Source organism: Pelophylax lessonae, assembly GCF_965119305.1.
Source record: "Pelophylax lessonae genome assembly, chromosome: 2".
In the NCBI taxonomy this organism is placed as follows: Eukaryota; Metazoa; Chordata; class Amphibia; order Anura; family Ranidae; genus Pelophylax; species Pelophylax lessonae.
The window spans coordinates 385,863,322-385,882,942 of NC_138769.1; the positions used below are offsets into that span (position 1 = coordinate 385,863,322).

The 19,621-nt window shown below is 42.3% G+C and overlaps 1 protein-coding gene across 2 annotated transcripts in view; it reads left to right on the forward strand.

Annotated features, from left to right (window-relative positions):
- Positions 1-19,621, forward strand: part of DTX2 (deltex E3 ubiquitin ligase 2) — a 120,698-nt gene that overhangs the window by 71,485 nt on the left and 29,592 nt on the right. The window contains exons 4-6 of one of the 2 annotated variants that reach the window (XM_082247717.1): positions 8,517-8,651; positions 14,296-14,360; positions 14,453-14,611. In XM_082247717.1, the coding sequence (XP_082103843.1) occupies positions 8,517-8,651; positions 14,296-14,360; positions 14,453-14,611 (359 nt within the window). The remainder of the gene's footprint in view (positions 1-8,516; positions 8,652-14,295; positions 14,361-14,452; positions 14,612-19,621) is intronic. The other variant, XM_082247718.1, reaches the window with a different exon arrangement.

A 19,621-nucleotide genomic window follows, 5' to 3' on the forward strand; every position in this document is an offset into this window, starting at 1 on the left:
GTGGGAAAAAAAGGACGCCAAATTTGTTTAGGTACAGCGTCGCACGACCGCGCAATTGTCCGTTAAAGTCACGCAGTTCCGAATCGCAAAATACCCCCTGGTCGGAATGGGGGTAAAATCTTCCGGGGCTTAAGTGGTTAAGGATTTAAATTCGTAAACAACGTGCCTGGTCAGCAAGTGGTTGATGACCAGGGTAAAGCATGCATTTGATAAAATTGTGATAGGACTTAAAGTACAGGGATAAGTCCCAATGGTAAATCTGGCACTGCTAAATAATAGCAGATGGCAGGTGAGCACCAGGATCAAGCATTCGATTTAAAGCAAACTTTTCAGCAGACCCAAGGTTCTGAAACACATAGTAAACAGGATCTCTACATACCTTTTTATTTGCCTTATTGTGCACCCCGAAACCTCTAAACGTACTTTAAAAAGTAAAAATTATATTTACACAGTAACTTAGATTTGGGGGTCAAGAAGATATTTTTAAGAAATGTACATGCACTGTGCATCCATGCTGCGATTTTACCACCTTTATATCTGTAAAAAAAAAAAAAATGACTTTAAAGCTGATCCCTACTCACATAGTCAAAAGTGACTGTATAGTTTTACCCCTAAGATGAAGCTGAAAATAGGCATCACACAAAAAAAAGGATAATGTCCTTATATGTTAGCTTTGTGAATTGAGGCTCTTCTCTTTCATGCATTTGTTTTCATGTTAAGGCAGTGGTATCTGTGTCCTATAAGGCCATTTTGGTCTTCTCTGGTAAAATTCTTTACTTACTATAGCAGGGTGTTGACATTCCAATATTTTGTCTGTAGTTTGTTTCTTGCCTCACCATTTTTTTGTATGTTGTACATTGGAAGATTAGAACAAAGACTGAAACCTTTTGTTAGATGTCACTGTGGTATCTCTGGCATTTCTGGGTGTCACTGTGGTATCTGACATTTCAGGGTGTCACCGTGTTATCTCTGGCATGGCTTTTGTCTTAATGTGGTAAAGGTTCTGTCACCATTTTTATAAGACGGTAAACAAATGCTGGGTATCTTGCAACTGGTTTATATGCAGTGTTGTAACCTTGACTAAAAATGAATGTATTTTTCAAGAGTTAAAGGGCACTTGGGGGACCTTAACTACTTCCTGACCGCCCGCCGCAGTTTTCCTCCTGCGCGAACCGATGTAGCTCTACGTCGGTCGCATGCCTGCAGCTAGGGGGCGAGCGCACCCCGCCGGCGGCATGCTCCCGCGCCCACTTGGCAGCGGGGACTCCGATGCACAGGGCTGGCGACTCCTCCGATTGCTGCCGGCCACGCGCGATCGCTCCCCGATGAGAGAGAAGAACGGTCAGCTATTGTAAACACAGCTGACCGTTCTCTCTGGAATGATTACAGAGCGCCTGTGGGATCACAGGTCTCTGTGATCATTTCAAAAGACCAACCCCCATACAGTTAGAAACACTCCCCTAGGTACATATTTAACCCCTTGATCACCCACTATGTTAACCCCTTCCCTGCCAGTGTCATTATTACAGTAACAGTGCATATGTTTAGCACTGGTTACTGTAGTAATGTCACTGGTCCCCCCAAAAGTGTAAAAAATGTCCAGTTAGGGGTCCGATCTGTTCGCAACAATGTCGCAGTCCCACTAAAAATCGCAGATCTCTGCCATTACTATTAAAAAAAAAAAAACAATAAAAATGATATAAATCTTTCCCATAGTTAGTAGGCGCGATAACTTTTGTGCAAAACAATCAAAATATGCTGATTGCAATTTTTTTTTTTTTTTTTTTACCACAAATATGTAGCAGAATACAAATTGGCCTAAAATGTTAATTTTTACTTTTATTTTTTTTATTTTTGTTTATAGCGCAAAAAATAAAAATCTCAGAGGTGATCAAATACCACCAAAAGAAAGCTCTATTTGTGGGAAAAAAAGGACATTGATTTTATTTGGGTACAGCATCGCACGACCGCGCAATTGTTCGTTAAAATAACGCAGTGCCGAATCACAAAAAAATGGCCTGGTCATTATGGGGGCAAATCCTTCTGGTCCAGAACTGGTTCAAGAGAGTCCAAACCCTGAATAGGCAAAGGGACAGGTTCCTAATCGGGCACCCCCTCTTCCCGCTAATAATGCTAATTTCTCTTTTGTTCATCGATGGACACTGCGCTCCATTAATCAGAACTACTGGGTTATATTGCCTCCTCCATGAGTAGGACTAGGCAGAACAAAAAAAACACCTGGGCCATCCTCAGCTTGGTATATAACCCCCCTCTCTGCTCTAGGTAATCTGTTTTAGTAGTAGCAGTATTAGAAGTATGAAAACTCTTTTGAGGAGTGGGTGCTGTGTCCGTCGTTGAACAAAAGAGAAAATGGGATTTTTGTACTTACCGTAAAACTAATTTCTCGGAGTCCAACAGACACAGCACCCACCCCTCTAAGGAGTTTTAATACTTCTAATACTGGTTGCTACTAAACTGATTACCACGTAGAGCAGAAAGGGGGGTTATATACCAGCTGAGGATGGCCCATGGGCATAGCCAGGTGTTTTTTGTTCTGCCTAGTCCTACTCCTGGAGAAGGCAATATAACCCGGTAGTTATGGTTTATGGAGCGCTGTGTCCGTCGATTAACTCAGAGAAATGGATTTTACAGTAAGTCCAAAAAAAACATTATTCCCCCTGTTCATCTGTGGGAGCACTAAGTCCAAAGACTTGCTCCTCTCCCTGTGTGACATTGTTTGGGCCTGTTGAGTGGCAAGAGAGAGCAACAAGAGTGAATGAATGTCATTTAATCAGGGAGCCGTTGCTCTAACCATAGAACCTGTAACATAATCCTGAATGGACAAAGTGATTGAATAGCATTTGTTTGCTTTTGCTAAGAGTAGGGAAGGGTCAGATCCTTGGTCAATTATGTTGCTGTCTTTACTCTTATTGGGGGGGGGGGGGTGTATCCCCCCACTTCTCATTTTCTATGGGACAGTAAGTAAAAAGGGGGGGCTCTCTAAAACCGATGACATCCATTGGTTGGTAGGATGCCAGTGTCTAGAAAGTGGTAATGGTGCATAATGAAAACCTGTGGCTTTGTGTGACTAAAAGGCAGGCTTGATCCACCTGCTGGCTTGTATAACATTTTTTGAACTTTTTAGGCATTTTGCCAAGGCACCCCTGAGGAAACCTCAAGGCACATTGGTTGAAAAAGGCTGCATGTTAGTTGTGGCAGACTGTTTATTTGAATGGGCTGCCAGTGCACCAAAATTGACTAAAAAAAAAAAAAAAAACCATATGCATCAGTTTTTAACCACTTTAGCTCCAGAAGTGGTTTGACCAGGCCATTTTTTTGCGATTCAGCGCTGCATTACTTTAACGTAAAATTGCACGGTCGTGCGACGCTGTACCCAAATACAAGTGATGTCCATTTCTTCCACAAAATAGAGCTTTCTTTTGGTGGTATTTGATCACCCCTGCAGTTTTTAGATTTTGCGCTAAAAACAAAAAAAGAGCGACCATTTTGAAAAAAAAAACACAATTTTTTACTTTCTGCTATAAAACATTCCCAATAAAAAAATTTACAAAATCAATTTTTTTTTTATCAGTTTAGGCCAATTTTTATTCTGCTACATATTTTTGGTAAAAAAAAAATCCCAAAAGCGCGTTTTAATTGTAAACGCTAGAACTTTTGCGCAAACCAAACTACGGGATAGATTTTGGACTTTTCATTTTTTTTTTTGTATTTCTTATAAGTAATGGCGGCGATCAGCGATTTTTAGCGGGACTGCAACATCGCCACGGACAGATCGGACCCCTAACTGACATTTTTGACACTTTTTGGGGACCAGTGACGTTAATACAGTAATCAGTGCTAAATAATATGCACTGTTACTGTATAAATGACACTGGCAGGGAAGGGGATAACACTGGGGGTGTCCGAAGGGGTTAATGTATTCCTAACTGTGCTTACTCACTGTGGGGGGGCTCTGTGACAGGCACAGAGAGATCGGGGTTTCAGCTTAGCTGAGACTCCTGATCTCTCTCTGCCTGTGTGACAGAAGACTCGTCGCCTGCTTTGTTTACATAAGCAGGCGGGTCTTCTGTCAGTTTCTCTGATGATTGCTGGAGGGCGTCAGCAATCGGCACCGCTCCTCCAGCGGCCCGCCTCCCACTGTGTCTAAACACAGCGGGAGCGTTGGTCCGGCAGTGCGCGCTGCCGAGACCACGTGCACAAAATCACGTAGATCTACGTGATTTTGCACAGCCGAGCCGCCCTGCCGCAGTACAACTTTCCTTTACCATAAATTTTACATTTTTATTGGTCCCTGAAGCCTGTGAACAATTGCAATATTGTGACATTCCGGACAAAGACTCTATTACCTACAATAATGCCTCTAGTCTCCTGACTCTGAGTACATCCTACTGGCACAGACACACAAAAAAAAAAGAAAAAAAAAATCTGCTTCTTGAAGAAAGATCACTCATTTCGTTTAAAACGGGTCTCCGGTCTTCAAACAGTGCTTATAGTGGTTATTCCCCCCACCCACACTCACTAAAGTGTTAAATCCCCTGTAGCGGTAAGTGGCCTGTACTAAATAATTAAATACATGAATTAACAAGCTATTACACCAATCCACCTTCACTGTTTGTAATAACTCCCCCAATATAAAATGCATGTGAAAGCAAATCCAAAGAAGGCATCCCATATACAGTATTCAATTGTTTCTACAGTTGTAAAGGTGTAGACAAGTGCAGCAGTGATTTAAAGTGAAGTCTGTATAGCGCATTCAATCTTTAACACAGTTGTAGAGCAGTGCAACAATTTTAGCCTCAGCTTAACTAGTCTTAAAAAAAAAAAAAAAAAAAAAAAGTCCCCTCCCTCCTCCTTACACCTATGCTAACTAGCCTGTGTAAAAAAGATTTACACTATAAACTTACCTACTTTAGCCCACTCTGGTGTGGTCACATGATCTCCTATGTCAGCCAGTGGTGGCAGCAGGGGAGAGGAGAGAGCACTCAACAACTAGGAATGTCGGGGAGTGATGACGTCACCCATAGGCTCCTATGTCCCAGCCATTGTCTGCGCTCCTTCCTTTCCCCTGCAGCTGCCGCTGACTGCCACTGGGGAGATCATGTGACCGGTCTGGAGTGGGCAAAAATAATAGGTAAGTATATACATCTTTTTTTACACAGGGGAGAGATTATTAATATTACTGGTTAGGTTTAGGGTGCATTCACACCTGCAATTGCACCCTGCCTCTGATTAGATGCGAGATCCCCAGCAGGGAATCCCATGATTAGCTGCAGATGGCAACCCCAAGTGATAGGAGGCTGCCGGCTCCAGCAGTCGATCATGGCCACTCACGTGTTATTGCTGTTGCAGAGTTCACATGCTAGTGATCAACCCTGAACACAGACTGCCTGTGTTCAGGGCTGATGAATCGCATGTCATCACTTCATGGGTGTTTACATGTGAGTGACAGCGAATAGCTACAGGAGCCAGCAGCCTCCTATTGCTTTCAATGGGGCTTCCTCCCACCGCTATTCGTGGGAATTCCTGGGGTTCTCACATCTAATCAGAGGCAGGGTGCATTTGCGGGTGTGAATGCACCCTTAGGCTTGAATTCTACTTTAGATGTTCATCCTTTAGGTCAGTGCTCTAAATGCAAAAAAAGTGTCTAATTCTCCACCTCCATTCAAAAATGCTCTGACATTTTTGAAATCTGAATGGGTTTTTTTTTTGAGCAAGCAAAAAGCTTCCAGCACACCAACTGGTTTCACCTATAGCGGAGCTTAATCATGTAAACTGAAATACTTAGTGTCTGAAAAATATTAAAGGATACCATTCTAAGATAGCCATATTCATTCTAAACAAGGTAGTATAGTTTAGTATAGTTATACCTTTCATACATTAATTTAAAAATGTAAATATTCCAAAAAGAAACTTTCCTATGTACTTTTATTCCAGTATTATGTGCATAGTGATATTCTCATATTTTCAAGCCTCAGCTATCCTACATAGTAAGTTATCTCCGTTTTTATATGCACGCATTTTTCTGCATGTTTTTATGCATTTTATTTCTTTGCTTACTAGACTCCTAATACATACTATCCTCTGTGGAGCATGCTTTCCATCCACTTCTGCTTTTTAATCTGCCTCAGTCTGCTTGTGTTTGCCTAGTAATAATAGAATGTCTAAACTCTTGCATAACAAGGAACATCAAACACAATAAAATTAAATTGCAATATTTTATTCTGTATTATATATTAAATTGTATCCCCAGGCAAACTTTATTTAAAGTTGAAGTAAACCCATTTATTTAAGTTTCAAAAAACAGTTACATTTCTGGCACGTGCCGGAAATGTAACACTCCCGTTGGTTGTGCTCTCAACCAAACTGTCAAACCATCAAATGGCTGGCGTCATAACTGATCACATGATCACAACACCATGGCAGTTGAAGATCAAGAGGCCAAGATGTCAGCTTCCTTGGCTGAAAATGATAGGAGGGTTTACTTCCACTTTAAGCTTTGAGTAGAGTGGGGATGTGTTAGCACCTTGCTCAGGTTTTCATTGTAGTCTGCTAGGAAGAGTCCATCTCTCTATTTGGTGTCCATTATTACTGGAACAGAAGGTAAATACAGAAGGGAATGCAAACTTTTAGAGTTGTCAGCAGAACAGGATATAGGAATCCCTATTCTGGTGAAAAATGACCAAGGCCTCATGCACAACAGACATCTGGGGCCACATGGCGTTAAATATGGGCATATTTCGCACCCAGGAACCACAGCCACCCATAGAAACCAATAGCTGCTAGCAGGTGTACGTTGATGTCTGCGTTAATGCATATTGGTGTACATCTAGACGCTACTGAATGCAGATGGTCTTCATCCAGGGTCGTACGTCTGTAAGTATACATGTTGATACAACTACTGGCATAACCTTGTACAGCCATTGATTTCTCTGGATGTCTGTACTCAGCACCTGTGACTCCCTGGCAGGGAAGAATGTCTGAATTTTACATCATACAGTTCCAGGCATGTGCATGAGACCTAAGGGGAATTTTATCTAACTTTTTAGCGACTTCACTTCCTGTTATGTGTCTTGGAGAGTAATGGAAGGGAAATCTACCTAATGTAACACCGATAACCAAATAGAAAAAAAAAAAAAAGCAGGGATTTTAATGATTTACTACTCTATCTAAAACTTAATAAAGATTTGGCTAGAGATACTTAAATATCCATACTCAAAAGTAAAGGCTTTCCAAGGAATCATCATTCATTATAACACTACTTGGCTGAGTGTAGCCGAGCCAGAGAATCTCTTATTTGAAGTACTATGCAAATAAATATAAACATGCTACATAAAATAAAAGTAAGGGTAAAGGCCCTGTTCACACCTGAGCGTTTTTCAGCTCGTAAAACGCTCATCTCTGAAGTCTCAAAACGCCCAACAAGCAAAATCCCATTCATTTCCATTGACCCTGTTCACATTTGAGCATTTTGTCACCTGAAGCAAAAGGCCTGAAGCTAAAAAAAAGTACATGAGCTTCTTTTTTGGCAGATTACAGGCGTTTTTGTTAGATATCAATGCCTGCCTCCAAACACCTGCAAAAAACGTCAGAAAAATGCCTGAAAAAATGCCTTGAAAATGAAACGCTCAGGTGTGAATGGAGCCAAAAAGTCCTTGTTGTCTGCACAGACCTTTTTCCTTCACTAGTATTTCAGTGGCCCACGGCACATTTTAAGTGAACATAGTGTAATTGCTCAGTGTAGTCTGTGCATAGCATGTACCTTTTTTCCCTATGCCCTGGACACACGTACTGATTGTCGGCCGTAAATATTCGGCCGAGGACCGATCGGTCGATTGTAGGCTTGTTAGTATGATGCTTCCGACAGCCGACAGCGCACTTTCGGCCGAAAAGAATCTGTCGTGTAGGCATTAAAATTTTTGTTGGCCAACACCAGAACGGCCGATTGTTCGCCAGTCAGTACAGAATTCGGCCGACAATCAGCAGATTTGCAAGACTGGGCATGCTCAGAAAAGAAAAAACACACGAAAAGTTAACCATCACATGACATCACTTCTGCAGTCGGCTGTTGTTGGCCGACAAAATTTGTGTGCAGTCTTTTGCAGTTTTCAACAGACACGACAGCCCTGGACAAAAGATAGCCGATCGTTCGGCCGACGATCGGTACGTGTGTACGGGGCTTTAGTCCTCAGCTGCATGAAAAGCAACAATGGAAAATCATTTGGTGTAGATGTTGCAATACTTTTTTTTTTTTTTTTTTTTACTTTAATAATCAATTCCTTTTTAGTTAAATTTTTTTTTAATCTTTTTTTGCATTTACACATACTTTGTTTTGTATGGCATTTATCCATCCATCTTATTTGGGTTTTTTTTTTTTGTTTTGTTTTGTTTTTTTAATATAATTTTTGTTTGCTACCCTATCCCATTGTTTTCTTTTTTTTTTTTTCTTTTTTTTTTTTTTTTTTTTCTTTTTGCATGTGGACTTGATGTACATCTAGGCATGACGGCTATACTGATGTCTGCGGCTGGGCTCCCTGTACGTCTTACCTCTGCACCACCACCCTCCAACCCACATGTGACCAGTAAACGCTCTAAAAGCTCAGTTAGAAAATTGAGGAAAATGCCAAAAAAAGGTAGATTTGTCGACCCTCTCACAATATTTTGATATTAATTTTGTTTATTATTTCTTTCTTTTATTACCTTATTCCTGCACATAGCAGTTTATGGCACATTTTTTTTTTTTTTTTTTTTTTCAGTAATGGAAAAAAAATGACATGCAATTTATTCTTAGCCTAGGCTTGGCAATTAGAATGTGCTCGATCTTGCCAAATTATCCTGTATAGCTTTTCCAAAAAAAAGCTACCGGTGTCCCAGAAAGTTGTATGTATGGCCAAAACGTTTGTAGTTCTTTTCAACCCCTACCCCTTGGAAAGGTGTATATTAACATTGTGCAGCACAGTGCCCTGTCCTGAGGATACCAAAATAAACATTCTCCTTTTGACCGTTACCAGATGTCAAACCCAGCTGTCACTAACTGCTTCGGTCCCTGTTAATGTCTGGGAATTAATCTGAGTGGTTCCCAATCATGTGCTCACTATGTCAGTTATGACATATTAACCAGGTTTATATGGGGAAAGTAAAACCCCTATAATAAAAAAAATACTTTACCGAATACATGCCCTTTTTTATGTACAGTAAACCCCCCTCCATTGTGGGCGTTACGTTCCGGACCCAGCCGCGAAAAGTGAAAATCCGCGAAATAGAAAAACCCTATTAAAATGCATTGTAGGCATGTTTTTTTTGCTGTCACTGTACGTGTAAAAGCATTTTAAGGTCTTTAAACACACTTTTAAAACAATAGAAACTCATTTAAACACATAAAAGATACTGAGAGACATAGTAAGAGCTATGGAAAACACAAAAAGATTTCATTTTTAATGATTTATATAGTAAAATAACATTACAAAAAAAAACGCAATATACCGGGACCGCAAAAACTGAACAGCGATGGAGCGGGGGTTTACTGTACATCCTTTTTAAATGAGAAATTTAGTTAGATTCGTTGCACAATTATGGTCAAGTTAACTGTCGCTGCTAATTTTATCCTAGGTATCTAGGCTTCAATTGATTCCTTAATTAATTTAACCAATGAAAGGGTTAAATGTACACTCTCAAAAGTAAAAATTAAAGCTTGAGATACAATTTGCATGGCATACTTGCTCATTGCCTTCATTTTTCATTCAGGAAATGCTTTAGTTTTGCAGTGTGGGTAAACTTCTTCTTTTTAACATATTTATAGTATTTCTTGAGAAAAAAAAAAAAAGCCAGATATTTGTACAGATCATAGTAACAGAATAATGTAGGGTATGAAGGGAAATACTGTGCTTGACAATCTGAACACTAGCATATTGTGTAAAATAGCTTAATCCTTACAGTCATTTCCTCTGTAAAAGTGTTCTGTTCACAAAGGAATACATTCATCTGTACTAGAAGGCACAAAAGAAAGTTGGAGGTTACACACCATCTGCACCTAAACCTGTAGTTTGCATTTTTACTGGTATTTTGAATCCGATACTGGCCTGTTGAGTCTTTCACAAACTCCAGTATCCTCACCAGAATTCCCAGTTCCACTCAACTACTGCAGCTGCTCGAGTGCCAAATAATAGTTTTATAATCCCTTGGTGGATTCTCTGTAAAGAACAAATAATTGATTATCTCAACTATGACAGTGGCACCTACATTAAGGTCTTATGTAAGACAATGATGACCAAACTCACCATGGGATCTCTGACTTCTGAGAGACAAAAGAAGCAGGTGAATAAAACCACTGATTACCCAGTAATGTCAGAGCTCTGGCCATTAGGTGCTATTTAAATTGGTAATTTAGGACTGATGTGCTAAATCCTAACAGAGAGAACATGTGCCAAACTCACTTTGGAACTTGGTTTAGAAGGTTTGTGGGGAGAGGACTAGGTGAGGTTTTTTGATAGATATGCAAAGTCTCTTCTGCAAAAAATAAACTCTTCCTGCTTCTATTTTTTTCTGTGTATACTGCCTGCGGCACATGCGCACTGCAGCATACATCCTGGCTCATTTACAGATGCACGGAATGCACAAAATTGGCATCCAGGAACGCTGATGGGAGACGATACAGACAGTCGTCCTCCACCAGACCCAGCAAGGGGGCTGCCTGCTATGCTTGCCTCCCCTCTCCCCCGCCCCCAGTAGTCTCTGTCTCTATCACTGTCTTCCCCATAGCTCACTGAGGTCACCCTCTCTGTAGCAGGCAGAACAGTTTGCAGTTTAAAGTGGACCAATTCGCAACATCCTAGTTAGGGATGCACCGATCCAACTTTTTTGGACCTGATACCGATATCTGGCGTTGTGACATCGCCGATACCAGAACCGATCCGGAGCTACACACAAAGCAGGCGGCTGCAGTACAGAGCAAAGCCGCTGCTTCATGTGTACGGTTCCTCCATTCACAGGTGGAGTGCATCTGATATCACTCCGCCTGTGAGCCGGACCTATACAGGAAGTAGTGGCTCCCATCCCATACTACTACTGCACCAAGTAAGGGATGGCTGAGCCGTTACCAAGCAAAAACCGGATCGGCCAGTGGATCGGTCAATGTTACCGATCCCCCAATCCATCTAAAATGGCCATATCGGCGCCGATATCCGATCCGAATATCGGATCGGTACATCCCTAATCCTAGTAAGGCAACCCTAAGGATACGGGACATCCCTTAAAACGGAGCTTCACCCTTATTGTGACGTTCCCTCCCCTACGCTCCTCCTCCCCACCTAAAGCACACACATTTTTTTTTTTAGTTTACTCCTTTTTTTCTTAAGCGTTCTGTCCCGCCCCATAATCCCCGTCATTCGCATTATGCCTGCTATGGCTCCTGGAATATGCACATCACATATTCCAGTAGCCATAGTGCTTCTTAGAGAATGGAGAAGAGGGGCGAGCTTAGTGGTGCATCATCCCAAGGCCTGTCGGCTACACCTGGAAGAGCTGGCGGACCTCAGGATGACGTCACATGGCTGAGCGGGGCAGAATTCTGACAGGATTCTGCAAGACACTGCTGGATCGCTGGATTGTGTGTATCCCCTTCAACATGTCATGAGACAGATTTCCTTAATGGCTCTAATATCGATTAATTTGCACAGAATCTGATGGCTTAAAGCTTAGACAGTTGAAGCTGCCTGCAAAAGGCACCTCACATGTATGGCCTTCCAAGTAAGGCATCCCTTTGGTTACATACTTGACCAAACTGTTAAAGAGGTCACTGGAGGAAAGGTTTATTTTCCACAGAGGAAGATTCCGAAAAACTTCTTCCTCCAGAAACTCTTCTTTCCTCAAAACACAATGCACCTGTCCACTCTACCCAGGTTTCAACTTCAAAGTCTGAGTTTAGCCCTTAGATTTGACTCTCAACCACCTCTTGTCCCAGGGAATTTTTGTGCCAATCTCTCCACAAGACCGGTTCAGAAGTTTGTTCTGTATCAGGGATATGTTTATAGTACCAAAGTCCAACAGAGATATTCATCCTTTGAACCTAAAAACCAAGTTCCTTTTAAATTCCAAAACTTGACATGGAATCTGCAAGGTCAGTAATTGCCTCTCTGAGACAAGGGGAAGACCTGACATCAGTGGAGATCCAAGATGCTTATCTTAATATTCCCATTTACCCACCCCATCCCTGCTTTCTGCACTTCACAGTAGCAGAAAGTCACTTCCAGTTTGCCGCACTACCCTTCAACTTATTCTCTGTTCCCAGAGTGTTCATAAAGGTCTTGGCACCTCTGCTGGCCCTGCTCTGAACGTAGGACATTCAAATCATGGGCTGTCTAGACCAGTGGTCCTCAACTCCGGTCCTCAGGGCCCACTAACAGGCCAGATTTTAAGTATTACCTTGGGGAGATGCAGACTAGAATACTGCAATCACTGAGCAGCAAATGATATCACCTGGGATGTATTTCAGTTATCTTGCAAATCTGGCCTGTTAGTGGGCCCTGTAGGCCAGGGTTGAGGACCACTGGTCTAGACTACCTTCTTCTGACAGACTCCCCTCCCAGGCAGTTGTCAGAAAATGTTCACAGAACAAGTCAACTCCTCCAGGCTTTCCGCTGGGTGCTCAATTTAAAAAAAAAAAAATTAAAAAAAAAAAATCCTTCTCTTTGCCTAAAATACTTCTGGTCTGGTTTTGGAAACATACCAAATTAAAGTCTTTCTTAAAGAAAAGGAAATGCTTTCTCCAACAACAAATGCTCGAGAACTGAGATCCAAGAGAAATCCCACAGTGAGAAGCTCTGAGAGCTCTAGGCCTAATGGTTGCCTCCTTTTAGGCCATGCCTTTCACCCAATTCCAGTCAAGAATTCTCAAACACTTCTCGAACAAAACATTTTATCAGAATGGAAAAATGCATCCTTTTTCTACAACTTGCACATGCTCCCAGCCCAGCTCTGAGGCCTTGTTTAGACTTGCAGTTGAGAGGCAGCAAAAATGCACAGTTGAGCCTAATTTTTGCCACATGTCAACCACTCCCCTTAACCCTAAATGGGCAGGATGGGGGTGTTTAAATGCTATGGCTGTGATTATTTGCCTCCCACTTCGACAATGTTGTCCCGAAATGTAGCGACTGGTGGGCGGCAAACAGTTTTTGGATGAACAGTTCTCACAAGGGCATTTTGGGCCGGTTGGCACAGTTCTGTTCGCTTAGTTGTAGCCGGTGTCCTACACTGTGCGAATAAGATAAAATTAATTTTGACTTGTAAATTCCATATCTTGGAGTGCAGTGCAGTGCAGGACAAGACTTAATTTCTTTGGTTTACTCTGCATTGCTTACTACAAAGGAGAAAAAAAAAAGTAATTAATGGAGTGGGATAGGGTTATAGGGAGGCAATCCAAGGGGAATGCGTCTTCAAAAGCTTGCCAGTGTTCAGTCACCCGAAGGTAGACACCTACAACCTTGGTGTATGAACATGTCGCCTGTGTCTCATACTGTAACTGGAGTTTACAGGTAAGTCAAAATTCCTTTTTTTTTTTTTTTTTTTCTAGAACACCTTCCATGCAGGTTACATTGGGAGATTTCTTTAAGCATCAAATAAGCTTCTAAATCCTGAAGAAATTGGCACTCATTTAAAATCTACACCAATTGTAGAATATGTTCTCTACAGTGGAGTGATAGATTTCACATCATTTGGCAATGCTTTTTAAATCCTTTTCCAGACTCCTAGGCATCCACAACCTTATTTTTTTTCCGAGGACTGTAGCAGGATCTTTTGAGTTTGGCATAATGACATCTCAGATAAACCGCAAGGAGAACACCAGATCCTAGATGTCTGATGATTAAATAAGACGGATTCCACCTGCATTCTCCCTGAGGAATTTTTAATCTCTGGAACGCCAGATTCCAATTTCATGGATTTGAAGTGGTGGTATTAGGTTGTACTTTTTCAATGTGACGTATCCACATGTTCAAAAAGAGAATGATTACATAATGTCAGTTTTATGTGTTTGTTCATGTGTAGCACCTTTATCTGTAGGAACTGTTTGAATTCAGGTCAAATGTTCGTAGCACCTTTATCTGTAGGCACTGTTTGAATTCAGGTCAAATGTTTGCCTGTTCAGATATGTTAAAAAAAAAAAAAAGTCAACAATTGCAATAGAATGTATTTACTTTTCACGTGACTGTACGTTGGAGTGTTTATTTTTTGCTCTAAAACTTGTGTTTTTAACCTTACAAAATTGTCATGTATTTCTCTCAGGAGTTACTGACCCAGAACAAGTTGTGAAGAAATACTTGGAAACCGTTGAGAAGCCTCCCGAAGAAGTATGATTGCACTTTTCATAGCCTACAAAGAAACGCATGGTGTAGGACGTGTGAATTTATGTTGCATGCAACCTTTTCCTTTTATTTTACAGGACTGTATCATTTGCATGGAGACGTTGACTACGCCTTCTGGATACAGTGAGACTTCGGAAAGCAAATCCATCAAGCCTACTGCTGTGGGGAAGCTGAAAAAGTGTGCCCATATTTTTCACCAGCTCTGTATGTTTGAAATGTATAGCAATGGGAACAAGGTATTCACTTTTTTTGTTTTCAGTAAAGCCCTGCGCTTTTTCTTAGTCCTTTGTTTTCCACTTCTGTATGCCATCATTTAAGCAATTGTTAAAATAATGGTTCCTGTTAAACAGGTTGAAAGAGTCACTGCATAAAGGAATTGTAGATATTTTTTTTTCTGGATTATTTACAGTGGCTTGAAAAAGTATTCATACCCCTTAAAATGTTCCACATTTTGTTATGTTACAACCAAAAACGTAAATGTATTTTATTGGGATTTTATGTGATAGACCAACACAAAGTGGCACATATTTGTGAAGTGGAAGGAAAATGATAATAGGTTTTCAAATGTTTACAAATAAATATCTGAAAAGTGTGGAGTGCATTTGCATTCAGCCCTCTTTACTCTAATACCCCTAACTAAAACCTAGTGGAACCAATTGCCTTCAGAAGTCACCTAATTAGTAAATAGTCACCCTGTGTGTAATTTAATCTCAGTATAAATCCAGCTGTTTTCTGTGAAGCCCTCAGAGGTTTGTTAGAGAACCTTAGTGAACAAACCACATCCTGAAGGCCAAGGAACACACCAGACAGGATAAGGTTTTGGAGAAGTTTAAATCGGGGTTGGGTTATAAAAATATATCCCAAGCTTTGAACATCTCATGGAGCATTGTTTAATCCATCATCCCAAAATGGGAAAGAGTATGGCACAACCGCAAACCTACCGAGACACGGCTGTCCGCCTAAACTGACATGCTGGGCAACAAGAGCATTAATCTGAATAGCACCAAGAGGCCCATAGTAACTCTGGAGGAGCTACAGAAATCCACAGCTCAGGTGAGAGAATCTGTCTACAGGAAAGCTTATAGTCGTGCACTCCACAAATCTGGCCTTTATGGAAGAGTGGCAAGAAGAAAGCCATTGTTGAAGGAAAGCCATAAGAAGTCCCATTTGTAGTTTGCGAGAAGCCATGTGGGGGGACCCTGCAAACATGTGGACGAAGGTGCTCTGGTCATATGAGACCAAAATTGAACTTTTTGGCCTAAAAGCAAAACCCTATGTGTGGCAGAAAACTAACGCTGCACATTACCCTGAGCACACCATCCCCACCGTTTAAGCATGGTGGTGGCAGCATCATGTTGTTAGGCTGCTTTTCTTCAGCAGGAACAGGGGAGTTGGTCAGAGTTGATGGGAAGAAGGATGGAGCCAAATACAGGGCAATCCTAAAAGAAAACCTGTTAGTCTGCAAAAGATGGAATGGTTTAGATCAAACCATATTCATGTGTTAGAATGGCTAGGTCAATGTCCAGACCTAAATCCAATTGAGAATCTGTGACAAGACTTGAAAATTGCTGTTCGCAGACACTTTCCATCCAGTCTGACAGAGCTTGAGCTATTTTGCAAAGAAGAATGGGCAAACATTTCACTCTAGATGTGCAAAGCTGGTAAAGACATACCCAAAAAGAATTGCAGCTGTAATTGCAGCAAAAGGTGGTTCTACATAGTATTGACTCGGGGGCTGAATACAAATGCACGCCACACTTTTCAGATATTTATTTGTAAAAAAATTTGAAAACCATTTATCATTTTCCTCTCACTTCACAACTATGTGCCACTTTGTGTTGGTCTATCACATAATCTACTCAATAAAATACATTTACATTTTTGGCTGGGGTATGAATACTTTTTCAAGGCACTGTATATAACTATACTGGGGTAAAACCGAACAGCAGTGCCCCTGTGATTGATGTGGTGTTTACTGACAAAAGCACACTAGATTGTTTATGCCACTGCCATAGAGCCCCTCTGCTCTTAACTGATTCAATACACTGGTGGTACCCACCTCAAAATTGCCTCCTGCCTGTAAACTTTTTCTTCCTATTAACTTAGAGCAGGACCTGCCGCTGCATGCGTGATAAAAACTAGCAGGTGGCAACAGTGTATAGACACAGAACAATAGGCTGTGCAGCAAAATGATATACATTTGGATAGTTGTACATACCTAGGGCTAGTTGCTAGTGCTTCTTTCAGATAACATTATTTTTTCTTGTCATGTATGGTATGTGTGCAAGCAGGGTAATAACGGTTTGGCACAAGTCAAATAATTTTAAAATGTTCCCTTTGTTGGTTTAAAAACAATTCCACTCTGCTTGAATTTACAAATATTGTCTCTAAATAAAACCGAGTGCTCATGGGTTCCTTTTTTCATGTGTTAAATGTTTATTTAATACATTTGATAATTTTTTTTTTTTTTTTTTTTTTTTAAAAACAGTAAATTTTAAATGTATTGCATTACAGCCCCTGTGCGTGAATGTTGGGTGTCGCCTTCTTAACAACCAGCTATTCTTTGTTATGGACACCAGTGGGTGGTTGTTAAGGAACCAGAACCCACCTGCGTCCTTAGCAACCAGTGATAATACAGCATTTTCTTAAGAGAACAGGCTGCACTATGCCGAAATCACCTTGATAGTGCGCTGTATTGAGTTCACGTTGACTCGCAACTATTTCTCCTTTCTATAGACAACTGAAAGGCACAACCATGGGAGCCAAGTTCGCCTCTAGTTATGTAAACCTTTTTATGGGCCTTTGGGAACATCACCATATTAGGAATAATAACCCATTTTGGGCAAACCTGGTTCTCTTTGCTCATTATATTGGTAAAATAATAGTCATTTGGGATGGGACGGATTACCAATTGGAAGGATTCATAAAGCCCTGCTAGTCTAATCCTTATGATTTAGTTCACCTATGTAGTTGACAATGAGAGGCTTGTGTTTTTAGACTTGGAACTTATAGTTGACTCAGGTTCATTCATAGTGTCCAAGACTAATTTCAAGCCTACAGCAGGCAATTGTTCTCTTCATGCCCGTATTTACCTCCATCCCTGTTGGATACAGAATATCCTGTTGGGGCAGTTCTGTAGGCTTAGATTCATGTGTACACAGGTCCAGGATTAATATGAGCCGAGTACTGTCCTAATTAAAAATTGCCTGGAGAAAGGTTATTATGACAACCAACATATTCACATGGCTTATGAGAAATATAGACCAATGTATTTACTGGACATGAACCCCCACTGAGGTTGTTGAAGATACCAATAGAGAGATACATCAGTCTGTTTATACCTAGAGGGATGATTTTTTAGTAGCATTCTGTACTAAATACAACTAAAATGCCTTTGCCATCAAAAAAAGTCTTAGAGAAGCATTGGGGAGTCCTTGAGCAGGATCCTCTTTTATCAGGGACAATCGCAGACAAACCTAGAGTTATCTATCGCAAGCCCAGAGACCTTAGAGTATCTTAGCTCCAAGTAGAGTAAAGCCACACAAGAAGAATCAAACACCCATGTGGACTACTATTTTTAAACCAAAAGGGCAATTATAGGTGTGGGGTTCTGAATTGTGGGTTATGTCCCTTTTTGTGGCATAGGAAAAGAGTTGTCAGGGGCGGAACATATCCCATTAGGCAGTCCATCAATTGCTCTACACCAGTGGTTCTTAACCTGGGTTCGATTGAACCCCAGGGGTTCGGTGAGTCAGTCTCAGGGGTTCGGCGGGGGGGGGGGGGCAACAGGGCAATTGCTCCCCCTGAGAAAATATTACTGATTGTGAGGCCAACCCCCCCCCCCCCCCCCCGGAAATCAGAGCTGCGGTCGGGAGACTCACAGCCATTACAAATTGACACTTGACGCTCTGCCCCCTGTACCTCCCCCAGCAGGTTTCCAGCCTATCTCCTGCAGGCTGCTTGCTGCTTGAGTGGGCGGGATGGGGATGTACCTGACCACGGAGATCGCGCCCGCCTGGAAGAGGGAAGTGTGAGCAGCTGAGCAGAGGGAGCCGAGTGAATGTTCCTGGAGGTAGGCTAAGCTAGCTGTACATGGTGGATTAGTTTGCAAGCACCTCTATGCTAAGTCTGCTGAGTTACTGCAGCTTAGCATAGAGGTGCTGTTAGCAGACAAATGGAAATGCATGTCCTTTTCATTTAGCTCAATAAGCATTGTGAATGCCCCCTGGTGTGTGCCCTCCTGATACCCCACGGTATGCCCACCCAGCACCTCCCCCCCAGTGTTTGTCCCCCTGACACCCCATGGTATGTCCTCCCAACCCCCCCCCCCCAGTATGTGCCCCACTGACACCCCATGGTATGCCCTCCCAACACCTCCCCCCAGTGTGTTCCCTCTTGACACTCCATGGTATGTCCTCCCAACCCCCCCCACTGTGTGCCCTCCTGATACCCCATGGTATGCTCTCCTGATACCCAATGGTATGCCCTCCCAACCCCCCACCCCAGTGTGTGCCCTCCTGACACCCCATGGTATGCCCTCCCAACCCCACCCCAGTGTGCCCTCCTGACACCCCATGGTATTCCCTCCCCTCCCCCCCAGTGTGTGCCCTCCTGGCTCCCCCAGTGTGTGCCCTCCCAACCACTGATGTGTGGCCCTCCTGACTCTCCACTGGTGTGTGCCCTCACTACCCTCCCCCACAGTGTGTGTCCTCCTGACCCTCCCCCCAGTGTATGCCCTTCCAACCCCCTGGTGTGTGCCCTCATAACCCCCCGGTGTGTGCCCTCCTGACCACCCCAGTGTGTGCCCTCCTGACCCTCCCCTGGTGTGTGCCCTCCCAGCCCCCTGGTGTGTGGCTTTACTGATCCCTGTACACTGTCCTATCCTCTGTCCTGTCAACTCCTGTCCTCTGCCCTATTCTCTGTACACCGTCCTACAGCCTACTGACCACTCTATCCTTCCCTACAATCAACTGACCCGTATACACTGCCCTACATGCTACTGGCCTCTGTACACTGCCCTACTTCCTACTGACCTTTCTACACCGCCCTAAAAACGACTGACCCCTATACACTGCCCTACATGCTACTGACCTCGCTACACTACCCTACAAACTACTGACCACTGCCCTACAAACTACTCACTACTGCACACTGCCCTATAGCCTACTGACCTCTGTATGCTGCCCTACAGCCTACTGACCTCTGTACGCTGCCCTACAGCCTACTGACCTCTGTATGCTGCCCTA